This window comes from Lepisosteus platostomus, chromosome 12 (genome assembly GCF_059453375.1).
Source record: "Lepisosteus platostomus isolate fLepPlt1 chromosome 12, fLepPlt1.hap1, whole genome shotgun sequence".
In the NCBI taxonomy this organism is placed as follows: domain Eukaryota; kingdom Metazoa; phylum Chordata; class Actinopteri; order Semionotiformes; family Lepisosteidae; genus Lepisosteus; species Lepisosteus platostomus.
The window spans coordinates 6,139,243-6,163,710 of record NC_142622.1 but is presented as its reverse complement, the minus strand read 5'-3'; the positions used below and the strand labels follow the sequence as shown (position 1 = coordinate 6,163,710).

General features: G+C 35.3%; 1 protein-coding gene across 3 annotated transcripts in view; it reads right to left on the bottom strand.

Annotated features, from left to right (window-relative positions):
• The window catches only part of znf804b (zinc finger protein 804B), a 125,036-nt gene that overhangs the window by 19,165 nt on the left and 81,403 nt on the right, over positions 1-24,468 (bottom strand). For 2 of the 3 annotated variants that reach the window (XM_088600613.1, XM_088600614.1), the window contains exon 2: positions 6,120-6,263. In XM_088600613.1, coding sequence (XP_088456739.1) covers positions 6,120-6,263 — 144 coding nt within the window. Of the gene's footprint in view, positions 1-6,119; positions 6,264-21,386; positions 21,501-24,468 lie in introns of those variants that run through there. The other variant, XM_088600615.1, reaches the window with a different exon arrangement.

Genomic DNA, 24,468 nt, shown 5'->3' with positions numbered 1-24,468 from the left:
AGATACACACTAAAGATAAACTATTAAACTACTTAAATAAAGAAGTGTAACATTTTTCAGCCCAGTAGAAAATATTCTATGAACTCTCAATCTGGGATTCTGGGCTGGCGAGACATATTAATGTCAGACATTGGTCCACAGAATTGAGATGGGAAAGACTAGAGTTTGGTTCCCAAAGAGCTACATGTGAACAGTGTGCCATTAAAAAACATCAGAATTTTTAAAAAAATCTCAGCCATATTCAAATGCTTGAATGAAAAAATAACTGCTTTTTTGAGTTTCGCCACATATGATGAAATATTTTTTCACCAAACGTTTGACTCATTGTTTGTAGTTGAATCATTATTCTATGAATGTACCTCACTCATCGCTCCCATGCCTGCCTGTAAATGTTATTGTACAGCAATGAACATTTTTTGAATAGTATTTATATTGAAAGAGGTGTATATGAGTACTTCATAATTGATTCAAAAAGAAAATCAGGCCATAAACAGTTAAAATGATTATTGAGTCCCTCAATAATTCCCTAAAACATAATCCCACTGAAGGAGAACATTTTAGAGAAATATTTTCAGTTAAATATTAATGTAATTATCTCGTATGGCATTTTCTATTGGAAAGGTTAATAAATTGACAAATTAATCTACCTTTTTATAATTTAATTTTAGTCATATTGTATGGGGGCATAGCTAAAATTAATTAAACTCTAATTAAGTTGAGTTCTCTTTTCTCCAACAGCTCTTTTAACTAAAAAAGGACAAATATCCTGATAATCCTTCCTCCCAATCTGTTCTTTCACTAGCAGATTAACTACATAAAATATCTAAAATCGCTGTATAAATCTTTAGGCTATCACACAGATGTTAAGTATATCTAAAAAAGAGCAGTCTTTATTAGGATATTGAGATTCACATCTTGTGAAGAGAAGCTGTTATTCACCTCAATTACTATTTCTAAACACTCCCTCAATCTACTTAAATTTAATTCAATTTCAGTATTTATTTACAACTTAGTTTAGTTAGCTATTTAATAATCTGATAATATTGTTAGGGAATATAAAAAAAAGTTATATTTAATAAAGATACCATAAAGAAACTGTATTAAGAAACCAAGATTTAAGGAAATGCTGGGCTAAGGAAACATTCTTTCAAATGCACTTTGTTTGGACAGGATATGACAATTAGAGATTTTATATTTTTGCAACATTTCAGAATTTTACAGCATTCAAACTTTTCCAGACTTATAGTATTTTACAACACCAACATTCGTGACGTATATTTCTTTAGTACAAGATATGTCAGGGCAAACAGTTATACAGTATGTTCTGGAGACTTTTATCTGCATACAGTGTTTTATACAACATGTCACTGGGGACAACAGCATTTAAGAGTAGAATGTTTTGTAAATTTTGGGAGTACTTGGTGAGATTTTGCTTAACGGATAGCTTCCTGGCTATAGGTCAAGAGGGGTTGAACCCCTTAAACCAAGGGTTAGCTGCAATGTTGAGGTAGGGCAGAGGATTGCTTTAGACAAATTCAAAGGGAGGCATTTGAGTTTAGTATATATAGATAATTTCATAATGAAGGTGATTAGTTATGGCCGTGTGTGACTGATGTGTACTTATAACTGATAGTTGTTATGCCTCCTGAACTTCAGTTAATAACTTCCATATACTGGACAGGTATTGAACACATTGTATATTTATTATTCATAATTGTGTTTATTATAATAGACATTTTGTATATGTTATTTATGTTTTACATTGATATTTATTTTATAACACACATTTCTGAAAAACTCATATGGCTATTTTTACCATGTAGAGATCCAGACAGTTGGTTTCTTCAGATTTCAAAAGATTAAGCAGCAAAATTATTTTATAATAAACTGAGTCTTCCCACATCCTAAGTCACCACTCTACTGTGTATTGAGGTTTAAACTATATAAATAGGAGGATATTATTAAAATGAAAATATAAGAAACGCACAGATGCACAATGAAGATAAGCAAATATTCAGTACTTGCTCTGTAAAATACTTAACTGCATTCATCCACCATGAGCTAAATATGACATCATTTTGCCTATGTACAAAGATGATCAGCATGCCATTTTGCATTAGAGCATTAGAGCTTCTAACTGTGCAAAGCAAGATAACTCACCAGCAAAGTAACATTTTAGACATAGCTCATCTGGAAAATAATAAATAAAACAGTATTTGTACATTACATAACATATCTTAAGTCTAAAAGAAAAAAATAATCATGTTCACTAAACATTTTGGCCATCAAGAGACAGCCATGCCTTCTCACAACATATTTAACAACAAAGATCTAAAACAAAAGACAAGTTCTTTGGTGTCAATGATCTGTTAGACCAGTCAGGGCAAGTCATGTAACTACAGAAGTCAGCTCATGTGTTGATTTACTGTGCTTTCCTCAGAGCACAGAGGACATCATCATTGATCCTTAACAACAGCTGATGAGCTTAAGACCATGATGCAGAGGAGCTCAGGGTGCAGTGATGTACAGTACTTGTTTTCACTACTCAGTTACGGAATAAATCAATCTAACAATCGACAATTGCTTGTGTTTTTGTCTAAGAACATTGTGTTTTCTAAAAAGCATCAATGTGTATAGAATAAAAATGGACTTCTAAGTTTTAGTAAATAACAAAGACCAACAGAATGTTCTATACTGTATGTTGGTTGCTTACACCTGAAGACCTCACTGAACTCACCAAGTAATTTTCATTAAACGTCATGTGAAGATCTAACATTCTTTTAACTAATGCTCATTTTAAAAGTATAATCAGCCATAGTCCAAGCCCCAATTTGCCCTGGTCAGTAACATGATATGAACCCTCATCAGCTAACTATTACAATCATTTGTATGCACAACAAAGAGTAAGGGAGACAGTACACATCCTATGGGGGACCAGTGGAAGAATACAGCTGATTAGACAAAGCCTTATTGACTCTTACAGAGTTCTATCTGTAAGGAAAACAGTAATCCAGATGACCAGATTAAAATAAAGACCAAAATTAAACAATAACTTAGTTGCCAGTGAATAAGGTTGAATACAATTAAATGCTGAAGGAAATCTCACATATAGAAACCTAGCATGAGTCTTATTTTCCTCAATATGCTGGAGCACAAGTTTAAGAAGACATATTGTAGCATCTTCCACACAGGAAATCCTTTCCCTAGATTTCCTGCGCAAAGGTGGGATATCACAACCCTGAGATGTTTAAATGAAGGCATAATTCAACCATCTGAACGTTTCACATTCTCTCTCCCCTTCAAACAGTCTCTTGACTTTCGGATGAGGAGAGCTTGTGAGTCTGTAATTTGAAATCTTGAATTTTGTGGTTATGAAAACTGTTAAATTAAGCTAAAATTAAAAAGAAATATCTAGCAGATGCGCTTATTAACAGGCGCATGAAAACAATTCACGGGATAATATTTTAACTGAATAACAGGAAATTGTTAATAAAACAATATCAATTAATGTAAATTTGGAATAATTAGGCCTAATATGCTCAGTTTAAGATTTGCGTGTTTGTTAGGACAATTAATTTCATTGAGAATATAATTCAGAATGGTGTTATCATTTACTGCAATCATCACATAATTAACAAGGAAAGCACATTTAATGAAGAGAACGTTAGTGACAACTACCTCTAGAGAATAATAAATAAAATTGCAGCAGACAACTCTGTTCTGTCTATTTTCTGCTAGTGACTCAAGCATGTAATTTAAGAATTCACTAATTTAATCACATTCTGTGTAAAATTACGAATATTCATTATTGTCATTATTTTGCTGCCACATGCCTAACACCCCTACTTGAGGTGCAATGGTCATGGCAATGAAAAAAGAAATGACAAACCTAAACAGTAAATGTACAAACAGGAACAGAAATACTAATCAAGATGTCAAAACCACTTTAGGCCTATTCATTTAACTTGTCGCTGTCTTAGGAACAGGCTAAATTAAGGCTCATAAGAACATACAGTATCAAAGGAGAGGAGGACGTTTGGACCATCTACAGTCGTTTTCTCGGTAGTGAATAGCTAATTGGTCCATCCACTCATTGGTTGAAAGAAGCCAGGCTATCAATTTCAGCAGAATGGCTGGTTAGCTTGTCCCACACCCCCATAAACCTTTGGGTGAAGCTTATTAACTGTAAGCTTGATTGCATCTATTCAAATGATAAAAAAAAAACCTGCTGTGTGTCTATTTCAAAGCACCTACAGAAGGAGAACACAAGAAAAAAGATATTTGGAAATAGTTTTGTTTTAATAAAGATCAAACATTTCTCTTCCTTTTTATAACTTATTATCCATAATACTGAATAATCATAACGGATGTTCATAAAACTGTAATACTAAAACAATCAGTTCATTTTTACTGTTATATATGTTAAACATTTAGAAAAATCAACAATTCAAAATATAACACAGCAATTTTCAGATGTTGTTAATGGATTTTTTTTTTATTTAGCTGTTCCAATCCTCCAGGGCTGTCCTTCAGTCTATAAGGATTGTACTGAGTTCTCCTAGTAGTAGATACAGTAATATGAGTCACCTCCTTAATAAGGTCACAAAAAAGAGAAAGCCATTTACCCCTTATGCCTGCTATAGCTTCCTTCTTTTTGTTATCATGGAAAAATGTCCAGTAGAAAGTATTATTATATATATTATATTATATTATATTATATTATATTATATTATATTATATTATATTATATTATTACCAGAACAATTCAGGGATTTATTTTTGGTGCTTGTAAGATGTCCATTATCATGGAAGGCCGGCAGAGGCAGAGTGATTAAATTCATCTCATTGTGAACGAAAGGAGATTTCATACTGTACATGCCAAAAGCATGGCATTTCTAAGCTTTGAAGCAATACGTACTGTATGTCTTGGTAAGAACTAAATGCAGCCTTTTCTGTGCACTATACATCTAACAGTGGCAATGTTTTCAACTCTAAAGATTTATGGCTGGTGTGAAATTCACATTCCAAGACAAGAGAAATGTACTGTCGGTACATTAATTTTCACCATGAACTAGAATGGAGCACTAAATTTAGCATCACCTGGTTAATAAACAGCTAGAGATTACAATTATCAATGTTTTCCCTAGAGCTAATTAATGGTAGGCAACATTTGATGCCATAAGGATTTTTCACTTTTAAACACAAGTGACAATTGATTGGTCATGTTAAAGGACATCAAATACAGCAGATGAAAAAAAGAACACAGCAATATGTTAACATTGAAGTATTTAATGTTTTATTTTTAAAGATTGGGTTGTCCAAAAATGTGAAATAATAGCTGATTTATTTATTTTCCATCAGGAGCAATTACATACTTTGAGGTCTGGGCTTATGCTGCACTGCGACATCTATTTGTCACAGATTATACAGTGTGCTGCAGAAACTGCACCTTGCATCAATATTGTCTCAATTCCACTTCATTCAGTACAATCAGACATACCCAGGACAGGCTTAAAATTCAATCAACGCTTATGAGTCACAAGTAACTTCACTTTTGATATATTTATAATAGATTCATCTCTGTTTTGCAAAACTCCTCACCATGGTGAAGTTGTTCTTTAATTTGATCAAAGTGACACAGGAATTTAATAAAGGAGATGTATTTGATTTGATAAAGACTGGTGTAAAAAGAGCAAGTGTAATATGTACACATTGCTCTGTAATGTGGTTAACAAGATTGCCACAGATCTGAGCAAAGAAATACATAAAGTATTATTAAAATAACTCCTACTTTGAAAACAATATATATAACACCAGCTTATCTACAGTGATGACAGGAATCGTTTAATGCCATATTCAACATCTGAGACTTTTCTTGATTCACATTTCTTGATGACGAATAGTGATCTTGTGAAAGTGATAAAATGATAATCTTCCCAGGTGGGAATGAACTGTGAAACACAATGTTTAATTAAAGATTCCACCAGAGACAACAACCCTAACACATAGTTAGCGGCTGCTCAGTTCCTGCTGTCACCCTGCCACCCCCAAACCCATCTCTCTTCCCCTTGCACGTAAATTGTGGGGTGTCAATTAAGAGGATGAGCTCCCACACTTACCTGCTTGTGAGCGTGGTCATAGGAATTTATGTGGTTGTCAAACTCCTGGTGCTTGAGGTACTGCTTGTCACATAATTCACAGTAAAAATTAGCCTTCAAATCTTCCAGAGCCTTCGCTATGGCTTTCTCCTTTTCAGCATAATCCTGAAGGAAAAAAGGAGAGGAAATGATTGGTAAATTGCAGATTAATTATCAATCTTTCAGACTGTGAAGTCCAGCCATCATGTGAAATGTTGACAATTAAATACATTTCTTCTTTTTCCTTGAAATGCTACATCAGTTTCTTTTCTACTTTCAATAGTCCATACAAAAGAGCAACCAAAGCAATCACTGATTGAACAGTCCATGGTATTTAATAAGCTTCAGTGGCTGTCTCAGTCCTTCATCTTACAATTACAATAAAGAAAACCTTTGGAAGAAAACATTCTCCTGATTCACACTCATAAATGATATCTTAAATTACAGTATTATTATTATTATTATTATTATTATTATTATTATTATTATTATTATTATACTGGAAAACTCTTTAATGCCCACCTAAAATATGAAGACAATAATTTATTTGTCTCTATATACAAATATATACTGTACATATCTATTGTGTGTATGCATCTTGAAGTGTACTTCAAGCATCATCTCTGCATACTAAACGCAAATTGTGAGATTCCCACCTGAATCGTGATCATTAATCTATGTGTGCTTCAAACTATTGTTGATGCTTACAGCTCAGCTTGTTGGACCATAATACACCGACAATTACTTTACCTTGGCTGGTTTGAATTAAGGCCAATGTTAAAATAAATTAAGTCAGGGTCAATTTGACTTGAGTACACTAGTGTTACTTTAGTTAGATTTTATTTTTTCTTCTACAGTATATTCTTTTAATAATTACTAGATCATGTATGCCAGCATTAAAGGCAGTTGATGATGTGGACCTGAACCTGAATAAATGAAAAAAAAAACGGCTTTAATATTTCTCAAATTACACATGCTCCTGTTTTTATAGTCCAATGACCTCAGTCTGTATCAATGGACGTTTTCTGAAAGGATTCAAATGTGAATGTTTTGAAAGGATGCTGAATGTTCTTTAGGAACATTCAATGAAAGGAGAGTCCCAAAATAATGTGAGGCCACTCCCTCCTTCCAGTAATGTCACCAATAGCACCCGTTGCATCCCAAAGCTCACCCCAATCTTAGCAGGTTAAATCAGCGGGATCAGGCCAAGAAATGTTGATCTCCTTTAAATCACTCTTTACTCTCAGCAGTACAGCTCTTTATTGATCTTGTTTTTGCCTTTTTTTCTTCAGGGGTGGGAAGGCTCATGTTTATTCTTAGTGAAAAAAGGGAAAAACAAATAGGAGAAACCTATGAATCTTGAACCTTTCATTTCAAATGTGGACTTGTGTTTGGCAAAATTTTCCCATATCTCTGCATTCTATATAAGTTGTGTTTGGTCAAAAGACTGAGTTAAACCAGTTTCTGATTTCCACATCCTTCTCCAGCTTGTGGAATACAGTATGCTCTCATGCTGCATGACACTGCCTTGTTTGCATAACCAGATCTGGCAATGACCTGGATTTACAGGTACCTGTACATTCTTCAGGACGTTCCTATATTCTGAATCAAGTAAGCCATTCACCATCAAATCAAAAGCACATCAATGGTACCAAAGACGTTCTCAAGCCACTTACAGCAGCCAGGCCCTGGAATGACCCTGCCTTTTGATTGAGATGCCATTATTTCTGAAACAATTAAAAGACAGGCTGGATTTCTATACTGTGCCTTTGCTTGTCAATGCCCGTGCAGTTCAGTTGTTAAGCACATTTATACCTAACCAGCACCGAAATAATTTTTTTTTATGGTTGTTTACATTTTCCCATCCTATCCTACCCAGCCTGCACTGATTAATTCCAATTTGTTTTAGTCAACAAGACAATCCCAACTCTAGAAGAATATTCTGCTTCTTGCACGCAAGACAGATTTTATGGTGTTGCACAGTATCTAATGCATCCAGTACTTCTAACAGTGACAATTTAACTAACTGCAAAGCATGGGCCAATGCTCACAGGGCCTTTGGGAAGAGTCCAACAGACCCTAAAATAATTACCCCCTCCTATTGGAGGTCTAATGAGGGACAAGAACATAGCATTATGTCTACTGCCCTTAACATAAAGTAAAGTAAAGAACATGGGACATCTAGGAGCAGTGTACAGTATGTGTGATGTAGACTACCTTATTTAAGCTTACTGTATCTTTTATATGCAAAACAGCAGATGTTAACTTCTTAATTATTTTATTTTGGCTCTTTGGCTGTCACAACTATATCAAGGGACGAGTTATAAGATTTCTTTCATCCGTTAATTATGCGATAGTATTTCAAAAGCATTTAGAAAACACACCGCACCCAGCAAGAGGAAACACAGGCTTCCATTCCAACCACGAAGTAATTTTGGCTGGAAGACATTTTGGGTCCAATCCACATGAGGGTCTTATACACGTTGCACATTACTCTGTAAGAATATTTTGTGAATTATGAAATTTGTGTTGTACTACTGTTAAGCAGAACACATGCACATTACCATATGTAATCATGAAAGCCTCTGTAGCTTTCATGATGCCTTTTATGAAGTTTCTTCTGAAACTCTTTACAAAATGTTTTGTATTCCTTGTATTAAAATAAATATGTGATCAAATATATTTAATAATATAATAAATAATCACTTAAATGTATAGTAAAAAATAATAATAAACGTTTTTTTTATAAAATGTTCTTCTCTTGAAGAACTGCTGTAAATGGTTACAAGAGTGTTGCTACTTTTAATATTTTATATGTCTGTTTTTTGACAGCTTTATCCACACAGGACTAATACGTGGAATGTTACAGATAGATATTATATACATCTCAATTTAAAATGACCTTCCTAACAGCTTCATTTTTTAGTGTTTTGATTTCTTGTTCATACACCTGAAGAAGAAATTTAAATTTTAAATTCATCACCTGTTTAAAGGTCTGTGGATACAACTTGAAGATTGTCGAGTGTTTTTGTTTTGCTGTCATTTTTCATTTCTATGATGACTTTTTGTGATGTTTTTAATAACATAAATATAAGATACTTCAAAAATCCACTGCCTGTTAGCTTCTGCTAGTCCACATTTTAAAGGTTGTCGATCATTTAATCTAATATTGCCCTTCTGAGAAAATACAAACTGCTAGACTGCTAGAAAATATGATATTGACAGTTAATTAACTACCTAAATGACTCATTCTTGTTTTTAACTCTTCTTATGTTCTACATTTAGACATTTCTGTAACAAAAATCATTATTATCAAGATATATTCACTGATTTTCTGTAGGATATACTTTATGCTATGTTTATAACTCTATTATTACTGTTCATTTATGCAGTGACATTTTTGTGGTATAATAATCATTTAAAACTCAACTCTTAATCCAAAACACAATTCGAAATTTCCAGTGGAAACAGAAGTGCCTTCTGAAATTGACCAGTCATGCCTTTTCTCTCAGGAATGACAAATCACTTCATTTGGATTGTTCTTGTGTGTTGGTGGCTTAGAGATTTTACCTTCTTATGTGACCATCCCTCATCACACACAACCCAGGCTCATAAAGCTCAGCATACTCACATCTTAAAGCTCTATTCCTCTGGGAACTGCTATAAAGCCTTCTGGGTATCGTTCTCTGATCTGTATTATGAAGCAGTGATTCCTGCTCTTTGTTGAAGGGCATAAAAGTCTTTGTTAATAACTCTCATAAAAGGAAAAGGGTGTCTAAATAAACTGTTGCACAGTTGGCTATAAAAATAAATGCCAGAGCTTTTTATGTCTTTCAAAGTTCTTACATGTTTAAAAATAAATGAGGGCATTATTGTTCATCATCTGTAATGAATTCATTAAAATTCACAAGAATCCTTTCTTCACAAGTTAAACTATGAGTGCTGCAGAAGCAGTGGCAGCACACGCATGATAAAAAGGAGCATTTTTCTGTGTTTTTCACTCTGAAGAATAAACATGGGAAAAGGGCTGCTAATTCTATTATGATTTCTAACTGGGAATACATTACCATGATGTTAATGAGCATTACTAGTGAAGGCATAGTGTCCCAAGGCTTCACTGAGACAACAACTCATGCAGCTGATTACAGTTTGATGCTGTTTCATGATTCCCCCAGGGGTAGTAATTAATCCTGTGAACTCATCACGGCTGTATTTATTTACAGAAAGGCCGTGCAATAAATGGAAGACTAGAGGCAGCACCATCCCAAGAAGACGTTTCAACCTTGCCTCATTCTATCTGACAGGGAGAACATGGCTCCACATCACATCAATTGTGGTCAATAAAGTTTGACTTCTTTAACCCACTGTTCACGTTAACGGCTGAAACAGCTTATAAATGTCACTTTATAATGCTAACATGGAAAACGATGTTTTATAGGGTTCCCCTCTACGGTTTTGCATAGGATTTTTTTCCTTGGAAAAGAAACTAGATAATTGATTCTGGTACACAAGTTGTTCTGATACAAAAGTTTATCAAAAATTATAACTGCTCTTCTTCTGGCCTTCCCTTGTAAATAAAATATCTATTTTCATTCTCATGTCTTCCGGTGAAGAAAAGAAAATAATTCACTAAAACAACAGTAAAAACACCAAAGCCAGAACTGCTGTTTGGGTGTAATGAGGCATCTCACCAAGAACCGGTTTTGGAGTATTAAAGACTAATGACATAATATAGAAATAATCATTATCACTGCAATTCCTACGGTATACAAATGTACAAAAGAAATGCAACACATATCCTGCTAAAGTACATGATCAAATATTTTCAACATAGTGTAAATGTGAAAGAAATCTAAAATAAACGTGAACAAATTTACAGGACAAAACAATAACTGTGACAGACTGTTAAAATAAAAAATAAAGTTAGTTGTTTGTCAGGTCTGTCAAGGGGAAATTGGCATTTTTCACTGAATAAAATACTTCCCAGCTCTCTTTCTGCTGCCACTTCTGAGGTTCCATGGCCCACAGAACACTCTTACATTGTCTGTCACCTATCAAAATTCTGGCAGTTGTTGTTCATCATGTTGGGACAAACAACATTGGCATGAACGGCGTGCTTTCCATATGAAAGAAATTCAAAGGCCTTTGAAAACAAAAAACTGTCGTGCAGGGCCAAACTGCATCTTATTCGGGGATCCTGCACCTTGCAAAGGTGAACAACTGCAAATGTTCATCCATAAACAACATGGTGTGCTAAGAAGAAAGTGTCACCCTCCTTGGCTACTGGAAACCCTTCTATGACAAATGCTACAAGCAGGCTTGGGGCCAGGATCTGCAGAGCACCTCAGAACCATTTAAATTAGAATGGAAGGGGGAAGAATCCAAAGAAAGCTGCAAACCATACACTGTACACAGGGAGCAGAGTAAAAAAGAGCCCCAGGGAAAAAAATGTCAATGAGCCAGGCGATTAAATGTAAGAAAATAGCAAAAGCATTAGGCACAAAAATATTAGAAATAAAAAAAAAACACTGTACTAGTATGCAATTTTGATGTAATTTGAGTCAGAAAACATGGTTTACAGAGAATGATGGTGAAGAATCCAACATTAGTGGATTCACAGTGTTCTGAAGAGACAGGAAAGATAGAAGAATCAGTGTGTCTTTATATATAAAAGAACATTCGGGCACAAGATCATAACATTGAGGAGGCAAGGGTTTTAGAAATTCCCTGGAGCAGCAAGGTTTCTCACTGCCTGAGACATCATTCTGTTTTCTAAGGACTACTTTGCTTGCTCAATTTCTCTAGCAGAAAGCCTTCATTCTCCATTTTCATTAATCATCTTTTGCTGATCTCGCACTCATTTAAATCAACTCTTTTCAAATTCTTCTGAATATGTATGTGTATACTTAACCAAGGTATTTTGACATTTTTAACTCAATTCAAATACCAAATACAGAGTACGTGCTGTTTTTATGAAATGTGTGTTCTGTTAAAATCTTTAATAATTCTGGCAATTACAAAAAACTGCATTATTTTTAAATGAAATACTGACATAGTTCTTTGCTGAAATTATAAACAAATTACAGATTTTTTCGATAATCTTAAGTGTTTCACAGTAAGTAATTCATGCAAAATTAACCATGTAGCAAAGTTACACAGCAGAAGCAATGTTTTTGATTAATATACTGTAATACTTAATATTTAACAAATCTGTTTAAAAAGTGTCAGGAAATTAGCAATAAAATCATGAATCGTGTAACGGAACAGTTCTTTCCAGACCCTATGCGGATGACACAATCTGGGGGGGAGTGAGGAAAAAAGTCATGCAGGATTCGGGAATGAATACAGGGGGGCATGTCCAAAGTGCATGGGTGTCCAGGGGGGTGAGTCCGGGGCAAACAATCCAAGGATGAGACGGACGGAAAATCGAAAAGACAAGGCAAAAGTCCAAAAGCCAGGCGATCCATACGAGACAGACAGGAACAGAAACAGGAACAAAAACAGGAACCGGGTCGGAACCGGAGGGGGGAATGGAAACAGGAACGGAAATTTAAAAACAGGACGGAGCCAGATTCATCAGGACCCGGGCTCGCACAATATGGGAATCAGATGCAGAGCCCCGAACTGACTGGGTATCTGGCTTTTAAGGGGGGCGGGAAGGAGGCTGGAACAAGGGGCAGGTGCACAGAATTAAGTCCGAACTGAAACAGCCGGAGCGCCCTTAAGGAGGAAGGACTACAATCGTGACAATCATGTACAGATGATTCAGTACATTATACAGGCTTGATCGTACACATTCACCAACTGCATTTTTGCACATGAGAATAGCTCAATTAATTCACAACAAAACATGTCATGACTATCTGTATCTAAAGTCACACCGACTCCAGACTTTCACACTTACAAAAGTGCTGGATCCCTTTTCAAACATATATCAATGATATACTTTGTTTTTTGCATTGCTTTGATTAAAGTGAAAATGTCAGAGTGGTAAATAAGCAAGTTAAGCAGAATGAAAATGACTTTAATTAACAGGGTAAGATTAAAAAAGGAAAGTAAAGATAGTGTGATCTACACTGTGGACACAGTATCTTTTCTGCAATGTATTAATAACCATTGGCAATGCGTCGCACATCCATCAACATGATTTGAAATATCTGCAGTCAGTTATATAACCTGCCGTATGGTGTGACACCTCTCTTTTAATCTACCTGTCAGTAACAGTGGACACAATTCCATTCAATTGAATTGCCCTGCTCCTGAGTACAACCTTTTCCCCAAGAAATCCTATGTCTTATGTAATATTGACTGTTGACAATGTTATTCTTTTTATCACAGCATAGATCTCTCTAGACTGCAATAATAACACCAGCAACCATGGACCGCTTGAGCAATCCACAGTATAAACAAAGTAATGGGCAATGCTACATTCTACTTACAAGCTCTTTATGTTTCTTAAGCACATACTAACAGCAGACAGTTTAAAAATGTTGGTCTATACTGAAGCAATATTGATATTCCATCTAATAATGTTCAACTATGTCCCCGGAGGCCATTCAAGTAAATCTTAAGAGGCATTTCACTCACACTAGATGATCCATGTAAAATTGGAACAGGTGGTATTTTTTCATGATCTCAGAAATAATGTCAGATACAGTATAAGCATAGCTTCTTTTTCACATTTTTCTTTTTCCTAATTATCCTTAGACACACACAATCTCCTAAGCTGACTGGAAGTATGCCATATTTCCTGCAGAGGCTGGTATTCCTTTTATTCATGAATTACAATTGCCTTAGCTTGCTGAGATACTGAAATATTCATGGCTCAAAAGTTGCCCCAGGCTCCCCACCCAAGTGTCTCCTGCCACAGTGACTCTACAGACTGCATATCGTATAGAGAGGGAATAAATGCATGCGCCTTTACTTGCAGAAAAAAAATTATAGAAGTTCAAATGATCTGGAATTGTTCGGTAAAACATTTTAAAAATAAAACGTTTTTTTGGTATTCTATTCTATTGAAAGCCTGCTTTTTTGGCATAAAAGTGCAGTGGATGAAGTAATGCCATCTAAATATGTAAGATTTTTATATATTTACTGTACATGGCAGCACAGGGGAGAGGCACAGAGAGCACTGCTGCCTCACAGCTCTGAGGCTCTGGGCTGCAGGCGGCCCTGGGCAACACCGCTGTTCAGTTTGCCTATTGCCACAGTGGTATGGGTTTTCTCTGGATGTACTGGCTTATTTAAGTGGTGTTTCTAAATTGTCCCTGTTGGTGTTCCCTGCCCTGCAAATTACTGGCTATCCACGTTTAAGTCCAGCCTCGTATCCTGTGTTTCTGGACTACTCTCCAGTTGTTTAACTTTGTAATAGAAATATTTCCTTGTTATAGGAATGCAAGTGTTAAATAAAATGCCACCATGTGTACAAAAGAAGCCTTAGCCATGTTGATTTGTAACTACAGAGAGCTTCATTGTACATATAGTGTAACACCTCTTTCTAAGTCCTTAATACAGCAGCTGGCTGCTCAATCATTTTACCTTCACAGTACTCGTTCTCTGATCTGGAACAGGGCAGCATAATGCATTATGGCCATCTGAGGTTGTGCTTTCTGAAATGGATGTCTATTATGAAACAGGCAGAGGAATTTAATTTCCCACAGGCCAAGAGTTGCCAATAAACAGTATTGAATCCTGTTCCTTCTGACATGATACGGATTTAATCTGAAACCCAAGGGTAAAATGCTGTGTTTTTTTTTATCTAGGGAAAAATCATTGGACCAATCTGCCCTGTCTTAATTTCCCTATTAATGTATTGAATGCAGGTGGAAACGGATGTGCCCAGTTTATTCATTAAACATAAGCAGTGCCCTCCAGGGAATGCAACAGTGCTGCAGTTTTTTCAAGGGAGACGCGGAGCAACTCTATTTGAATTATACATGGTATAAATTTGAATATATGGTTATGGAGTAAATTTACTGTTCCGCTCCTTTTCATTGGTACTGTGAAAACATACGGCATTTTGATCAACATTTGGTTAAGCTTCTTTGTTTCAATACACTTTTCAGGAGTTCTACCTCAAGCATAGTGTAGGTTCTTTTAGTTTCATGAACTTAGGTTGAACTATACGTATCACAAACAAGGATGGCCTGTGTAACTTTGAAGAGGTATCCAGCATGAATGCAAAGTCTACTGGAAAAGTGTACCCCTCTCATTAAGACTGATACTTTTAGCTTTCCCACCCATTTAGTCCCAACCTTAGAAATAGGAGGTAAATATGGAGTAAAATATACTTATGTTTTTCTTTTATATTTAGAATGACCAACTTTTCTTTTTTGTGGTATACTGTACCTATTTTATACCAACGTGTACCCATATTTTGTTATAAAAATACCTCAGTTGGAAGGGCTATGAACCCTGTGGTCACACACTGGGAAACATGAGGAAGCGTAGGTAGACTCCTCTGTCATGCCCACCTCTGAGCCTCTCGTTGTCGTGAGAGATCTGCAGGTTCAGCACCAACTGGAGGGGGGTTACAGTACGTTCCTCAGCTACAACACAACAAGCCTGCAAGCACCCAGCAAACAGCAGTAGTGTTGCTGTATCACTGAGAACTGAAAGAGGTCTGTCTGACTAATTCTACCCACAGCCAGTTGTGTTCCACTATTTGGGGAACCCCTGCATTGTGCTGGCTAGTGACGTGACCCAGGCCTAAGGCTGTGATCCGTGGATCGTAGAGATCAACCTACACTTGAATGATTGCCTTAACCGCCTGAGCCACTTGGGAATCCTGTACAGTATGAACTTTCACTGACATTTTAATAATCTTAATTTCCTACTTTCTGGCCTCTGACATATACGTCCCATAAATATTTCCTACATTACATCGATTGTGCTGTAGCATACAGTATGTCTGGTGATTTATAGGATTTACAAAGGATATTCAACTAAATATAAACTTTCATACCTTGACATTTACTTATAATGAGTGTGGTCCAATTTTTTTGAAAACCCTAAGTTGAACCCATGTCTGCTTTTGTTTAAATATAATCAAATAAATGAAAGAAATGACCAAAAATTAAATTATTGTACATTAAGATGATTTTATTATTTTTATATAAAACAACTAAACATTTGGAGGGCACTTTATACTGAAGCAGAAATGATTAAGGAAATGACATTAAAATGTGTCATGGTTTTACTTTAAAAATAAAACAAATTACTTGCTGTTTGAAACTTCTGGATATGTACATTCTGGAGACTGCTGATGTGGCATGACATTGACTGTCTCTTATGTTTGCAGGTTAATTATTAATTTATTTCAGCACTCCATTTCTTAGTACTGCCAATCCATATAGCATGTTAGTAGGATTAGTACTATACATACAGGGTCATTCCTACAAGAAATTAATTAATTCATGACTAGATATCCAGATTTGGCTATCAGAGGGTACTACAATATAATAACAATGAAATTTTGCTTTTTGTATCTAGACAAACTGTACAGAGCTGTCGAATACGTAATTTTTCCTGAGGTTATTCCTGCAAAGAGAATTTCTCCAGCACCATTGCACAAGCAACTGAGGTGGTGTCCCCTGTTGTTGCAGAAAGACAAGATTCTACAGTTTAAAATTTGTATTCGTTAAATCAGAACACTATGGCATGACTGCTGAAGAATCATATTTAGTTGTAAGAATTTATACATAATGTGCAATGCAATTTTGTTTAAAGCCTTTCATGTAATTGCAATACCAGGTTCTGTATATTAAATCTAGTGTACGATAAATAGGCATTTATTTCTGACATCTGGCCATCTGTTAAAAGCCAGGCTGAAATCATTTGTACAGCAGTTCTATAAGCCCAGTTGTGTTACGATTTTTCTAGGATGACAAACATGATCAATGCTGCTGTAACTCTGAAATATGTTTCATGTTATATTGTTAGTTCTCCCACTCAGATTTATGCTTGTCTAATTTTCAAAGGGACAGTAAGAAAATAAGATCACATAAACATTTTATTTTTTCATAATGGAAATGCAATCAAAGAAATGAACTACACTCTATCCTTAATAAATGGACTTCTTCACATCTTGGTTCTGAATAAAAGTATGTACTAGTTTGTCAATTTGCTGACATATAAGAAAGTAACAGTTCTGAGGCATTGGCTCTCCATGCTTGAGTTCCCTCTAGGCTACTATTTTTCCCAGACTGAAAGCTCTGGTTGGTGAAAATGCAATTTTAAATTTTAAAGAATGTGAAAGTGTGTTTATAACCGTGTCCATTTAGCTATGCTTTCTCTCTGGTGGAGATTTCCACACTTATTCAGGCCACTCAGGGAAAAGGCTAGAGTCAAAAAAGCTGTTTTTTATTCGTGGTTCAGTGGCATCAGGCATCAGGCAGTTGCATTTTGACAAATATGAATGGAGAATGTTATTCTAGTAGCTTGTTTTAGGTTTTCTAAAGAGGTCAAAGGTTAATATTCCAATTGAAAAGACAGTTGGTGTTGTTGACAAAGAACTGCCTATTTCTCAAGGATGACACTTCTGAATGGGGTCAAAAATGTCTAGTACTTTATTATGCACAGAAAATGAAAATATTGTGCTGCCTTTCCTTAGCTCAATTTTCCAGCTCCTATCTTTTTATTTTTTTAATGTGAATAAACAAAATGTTACTAAAACCACCCTGCTTGTGATTTCTACCCAGAGTTACAGTCTTGTGCAATGTTAAACCGTATGAATACCATCTGACATTGCTATCTGAGATGATTCTAGTCTTTACAATTCACTAGATTCTTTATTATTATGTTTGGTGTGTTTTATTTTATTTATTGTTTCCCTAAGAACCGCAACAAATAAACATCTCCTTGCTACACAGTTTATGTGAGAGTGACATTGACCTATTCAGTCTGCTTCTGTTTGGACTGAATAAGTCAATGGCACTCTAATATACTTTGGCTGGTTCTATTTCAGTTTCAATTCTGTACTATTTTCTGCATACTGTGCAAACTGTAATACTGAAACTATCATTTAAACAGACTGTAAAATATGCATAGCTTATCCATACAGTACATTGCTAATCACACAGTAAGTTTTGGGAGCTTCATACAGTGGCTAGAACCTTTTAAAAAACTGATGTAGCAATATTTGCTATCTTTTCATTGAAAGTAGCATCTGAAACTTCCATAAGGTTATGTTATGTTAATTGAGTTTTTAATTAAATGAAAATACCTGTCTCAATGGAGGTAGTCTTTAATGACATTAAGCCATCTGGTACAATTAATTCAGGGACCCTGGGACTGATTTAAGTCAGCAATTGTTCTGTTATTTTTTAGCTCCAAGCTGCATTTCAGCTTCAGCATGCCAGAGACTGAAGCTGTGGGTCATAGATGTCACACTGCTCAAGAAACTCTGTCCAGCAACACCAGAGGAAGAAGGGTCTTGATATTCATCTTATTCCTCTTCCTTTATGACTTCAGAGCAGCCACTACATTGTAAACGTGATTACAGATATTGATTACCTGCACCAACTCAGAAAGGGAAGAAGCCAATTATTAGGTTTAGCAATTTTCCTACTATTTCAAAGATCACCTCCAGCAGGTCACCTTCAGACATATTCTGAATCCTACCCTTGACCTCTCCTGGAGAGACAAACATAGCTTTAGCTATAGTATCAGTTATTTGTTATGTATCCCATTTTGTACCGTGCAAATGTGCATAATAACAATGTGCAAATGAATAGGATGCCTTTTCAAAGTATTGTTGCTAAACTGACAGGCATATCTCATATTTCATATGTATAATGTTTGCAGCGCGTAATAAAAGCAGATCTGGATTTTAATTATGTTCTTCTTTCAAGTTCCTTACAGGAATATACAAAACTGTAAGTCACATAAATGTACTGGAGAATTGCAATGTCATGGACAGGACACCTCTTACTTGGAAAAATACTTCAGAACAGAAACACCAGTTTAATCTGCTGGTTTATAGGAAAATACATCAATCTGCTCAAAACAAAATAAGAGGATGAGAATGGTTTCAAATGAGAGGATGCCATTTGCCCTGTTTAACTGATTTGTGTTTTTTTTTCAGTAGATAAATGATCCAAGAATCTAATCCAGTCATTTCTTGGAGGATGCTGGGTAAAAACAACATGACAGGACAACTTGTGCCGTACTTCCACAACCCTTTGCATTGTGCTTCCTGTCTACAGTCTTAAATGTGACTGTTCAGATTTCACATGTTAATTCTGCAGAAGTCTTTAGGAATGATGTTCTTTTACCATGTCAGTAAAGAATGTTTCTGATCTCTGGAATTTCTCTGATCGCTCTTCTCTGAATTGATTCCAGAGCAGCAATATTTTTGTTATATCTTGGTAATTAAAAGTGTAAACTGAATTCTTAATGAAATTGTATTAGTGCATTAATCCATTTTAATATCACATCCCCTGACTTTTACTCTACCTATTATCTACTATATATGCTAACTCTCTGTTTGCCTTTTTATTGCTTCCCCATATTGCCCCAAGAGATTAAATAGAAGATTTGTTACGCTGGCTTTCTACCACGAATTCTACTCTTCGAATACCCCCTAGATTAAAGTAACACTTGCAGCAACTCTGACATAGAATTGCCATCTAATTTTCTGTAATTGATCACTGTGCTGACTGCACTCCTGCTTCTTCACTGTCTTATCAATCTCTGTAACATTTGCTGAACTTGATATGACACACCTGGGGGGATCAGAGTATTTTGTGATTAGAAAATAATACACCACCAAAAAGTCACCTTTCTGAGGATATTGCATCTTATTGAAGAAAGGAATATTTTTTTCTTTACAAATGTACCTTTTATGTTATCAGCTCTACAACATAATGTATTCACTGTACAGTATTCTTCCTATTGTGCCTTCTTTTCAGATATTGCTTGGTTATAGAGTTCAAACTTTGTTTCATCTGTTCACGTTTCTGCATTGCTCTTTTGACACATCTTTATGGAGCAGAGCCAATTGTGAAACTGTATTTCCTTGTTCCCTTATTCTTTAGCTCGACTCATTGGTTTTGTTGTTTTGAGACACATCAACATGTTTATTATACTGTATGTCTTGCTTTGTAGAAAATCATAATGTAAAAACCTGCCTCATACTTCATATCGCTCCGAATAAATTAACTAATATTCATCAGGCATAAGTAAAATTTAAAAGTAAATGGAAAATGATGCTTTAACATTAAATGTGTCGTCCACTGCAGCTACTCTTGCTATGAAAATAGGAGACATTATTATTATTATTATTATTATTATTATTATTATTATTATTATTATTATTATTATTATTGATGATGATGATGATGATGACACATTAGCACAGTGATTGCACCTTAACCTTACAGGGTTACCAAGTTCTTTCTAGCAAAGGCAATTAATCGAATTACTCTACAAGAAGTTGTTTTTGAAACTGTAATCCAATCCAACCATGTATAATTTGAAAATTTAAAAGTAAAAACATAGAATGCTTCAAGCTTACCTAAAATAACATTCAGGAGAACAAGGTAATTTTAATGTGATTCCAAATAATTAATTTTAACAGTTTCCATGGACCTTAAGACTTAACGTATCACCAATACATGACTGCTTTCAGTAAAGCATTGACATCAACTGAGACTATTAAAGACTGAGACTAATCAGGTGAAATAGCAATGAAGTGTATTACTTCAGCACCACTGACAGCAATACGAAGAACTGTAATACTACTACAGTATAATTACTGGTGGAAAATTAGGCTTCAATTACAGTAGTTGCATGTCACACTTGTTTGCTGATATCTACCAATGATTAAACACAAACTCTGCATTCAAAGGGCTACATTTGAACAGGCAAAATGATGTTTAGTTTAATTTATAATAAGATTACTCTTAAAACTGAAGTCATTAAGTGCTTCAACCACTGTCAAAGCAATAAACATACTGTCCACACAAGACTTTTTTTTTCCCTCAGTAAAAACAAATGACTGCAGAATAAACAATGAAATCAAAATACTACAGTATGCATACTACTATTTGTATTAACACTGAATATAGAGGCTATGATTTTGTTGATTCTCTGCTGAGCTCACATACTGTAGATTATTCTGCCTTAGTGGTGACAGTGTCCTCACCCATTCGACCCCTTCAGACTTAAAACACAGACACAGCTCTAGCTGACGCCTTGCGGTGCTAAATTCTGAATAACTTGCATAATTTCTGAATAATATCACTCTACCTGTATCATCTGTTGGGAATATCCACAGGCCTGTAGCCTCTAACCAGGTCAGATCTGCCATGGGATGAAAGTAGAGACTGGAAACAGCCTGGCAGTGAACACTCAGCCCATGGTCTGTTGTATTTTTCAGATGGATTAACTGCTAGCAGATTAGAGGGGCCGAGCTGTGCTTTGGGTTTCCAGTCCAGGGTGGAGGCGGGGGGGGGGGGAATTCTGAGATCCGGCCTTAATATACGATGTAAAGGCAGGAAAGCTGATTGGCAAAGCAATCAACTTTGAATAAGGTATTTCAGAGAACATAAATATGACTCTATTGTATTTCCTATTCAATCTCTGTGGTATGTAGATAACCCATTAACACAATCAGAATACCAACATGAGGGCCATCAGGATGATAAAGCTGTTTTAATGAAATGCAGACAAAGATTAAAAAGAATTAAAAGTGACAAGTAAAATCCATTAAAGGACAGCCTTTAGCTACTGTAATCAAAGGATTATTACTTACCTTGTCGATTAACAGCTGTCACTGTCTATTTTATTTTGTGCTCTATGAAGAACATTAATATCAGGGACTAAGCAGAGTGTTTCCTTTGTATTAGTGGGGTCCTAGGTGACTCTAATTATTTTAGCATTTCATGATACTTCTTTTAAAGAGAGAATGCTTACAGGACTGCCTTCTGTGCATTTTTATTAGTGTCATAATAGCACTCCTAATTAACTGTAACAGTAACGAAATTATCCCTGCTACTGAATATACTTAAGGAGGTGGATAATTATTTGAGAATTAAATTACAAACTTAATTAATGAAATTAGGGATTTTGAATTCAAGGATGCAATCAAATGCATTGAATATCGATGAATTACCTCAAAGTGAAAGAGGGGCAAAGAGATTTTGTTGCTTTTTTGTTAGTGGGGATATTGTTAGTGTGAATGAGGAATTCATTAAAGAGATATACATAAAAAGTATTTACCTGTTTTTGCAAACATTATGACCCTACATTCATTTTTTCTCTGTGATATTTGAAACAGACTTATAAAAAGCACCAATTTTTTTTCAGTTCAAGTTATTTGGTAGAATGAGGCTGTTTTAAATGACATTGCAGTAAAAGCAAAAAACAGTCTCTGGGTGCGAAGACAAAACAATAGCTAAGGTAAACACAGAAAATTATTAAGACTGTTCATTCATGAAATTTGGAGTTTAACAAACCCGCACAGGCAGAACGGCTCTGCATGTACAGTGTCTTGCAAAAATATTCATATCCTTGCACAGTTTACACTATTTATTGCCTAAAACCAAGCTTGTAGTCATGACACTTTGAAGTAACAGTTCATATTTTTTTATATACACAACATAATCTGCACATTCAAAGCAAAAAAAAAATGTAGCAAATATTAAAGAAAAATTGAAATTTTGTGATTGCATAAGTATTCAAACTCTTTACTGTGGCACATAAAAAATAGTTAAGGTACACAAATGTACCTTAATGAGCCACACATTTAGCTGAGTGGCCTCTGACAACTTTCAGGTGAAGACTCAACAAAAGTAGACTAAGGAGCTTTCAAAGCAAGACAGGGATAACGCACAGAGTAGGTGAACAGCTTTGAGCACAGATCTGGAGAGCAATACAAAAAAGTTAAACCTCTGAATTTCCATGTGAGCGCAGTATACTCAGTCAATAAGAAATGGAAGGTGGCTCATATTACCCAGACTGCCTAGATCAGACTTTCCCTCCAAACTGAGGAGCTGAGCATGGACAAACTTCTTAGGGATGCCACTATAAGGGAAAAAGCTACCCATAAGAGTTCAGTGGTCAGGTTTGGAGTCTGTGAATCATGGCCTGTGAGAAAAATAAAAAAAGTTTTATGGCAAAATTTGTTTTTTGGTCAGATGAGACAGAATTGGAACATTTTGGTCTAAATGTAAAATGAATAGTGCAAACTGCCTTTCAGCAGGAGAATGAACAAACCAAATACTGTATGTAGTTCATACTGTAGTTCTAAACATTCATGCAATTAGCATATTTCAGTTTCTTCTTTTTACATTTTGCTGACAATTACTATAACTTATCTTAACCTTAGAAGTCTTCAATTTGAACTTTCAGGTATTGGAAAAAAAAAGTCTTATAGGTGAAAAAAATGTGCATGAAACATTAAATAATTTCACAAAATCGAACACCATAGGAAGTGTCTGAATACTTTTGCAAGACACAGTATTCCAAATGTTTGATATAGAGAGGAATTCTAACATAAAAGAAAAACCAACTTTAGAATGTAGAACACTCGATCTTTTAAAATAACTTTCAGAGTTCTTCAGGAACTACTTCATGAAATTGCAGTATTCTATAAAGGAATAGTACCAACAGAAGTCACACAATCATGAAGGTTTCAGGAACATACTGTATACTTTTTGTCCTTTCAGTCACTAGGTTGGTGCTTTTCATCCTTTCATAATATTCCTGAGGTATTTGGAGAGTCTGCCTGCAGCAAACCTTCAAAATAATCTTTCTATCACTACATAACACACATGCAGCATTCCCTCTGGAGGTGCACTGGAAATCAGACTGTTTTCTCTGGGGTTGTTTCCTGCTAAAATAAATAAAGAGTTGCTGTTTATGTCAGATCAGTTTCCAACGGTCCCAAAACGCTAGTGTCTTCTCTTTAATTGTGGTATTTTATCCCCATTGAAATGTGGCGTACTTGAAAAAAAAAAAACTGCCACAGTTCAGTATAAAGTGGGAGCATACAGAAAATGTGCATACATTTTCCGGTTTAAATTCAGTATATTCTAACTTTGTTGTCAGCTGTACCCATCAGTACCTTGCTCTGCTCAGTTCCTATTGTACAGTAGTTCCAAGTTAAATTACCATGTTCTGATTCAAGGCAGGAACAGTGCAGCAGCATAATGTCAGAAAGTAAATAAACCATCAGAAAGTGGTAAACATACCACAACGCAATCTGTGTTATGTTTAAAAGTGTTGGATGGTCAAATATTGGTAAGCAACTAGAAATCATATGGTGTTGCTTTGTACCCCTTTGTCAGCGTGAATGGGCTGCAAAGGAACAAGGATTAATCCACACTGA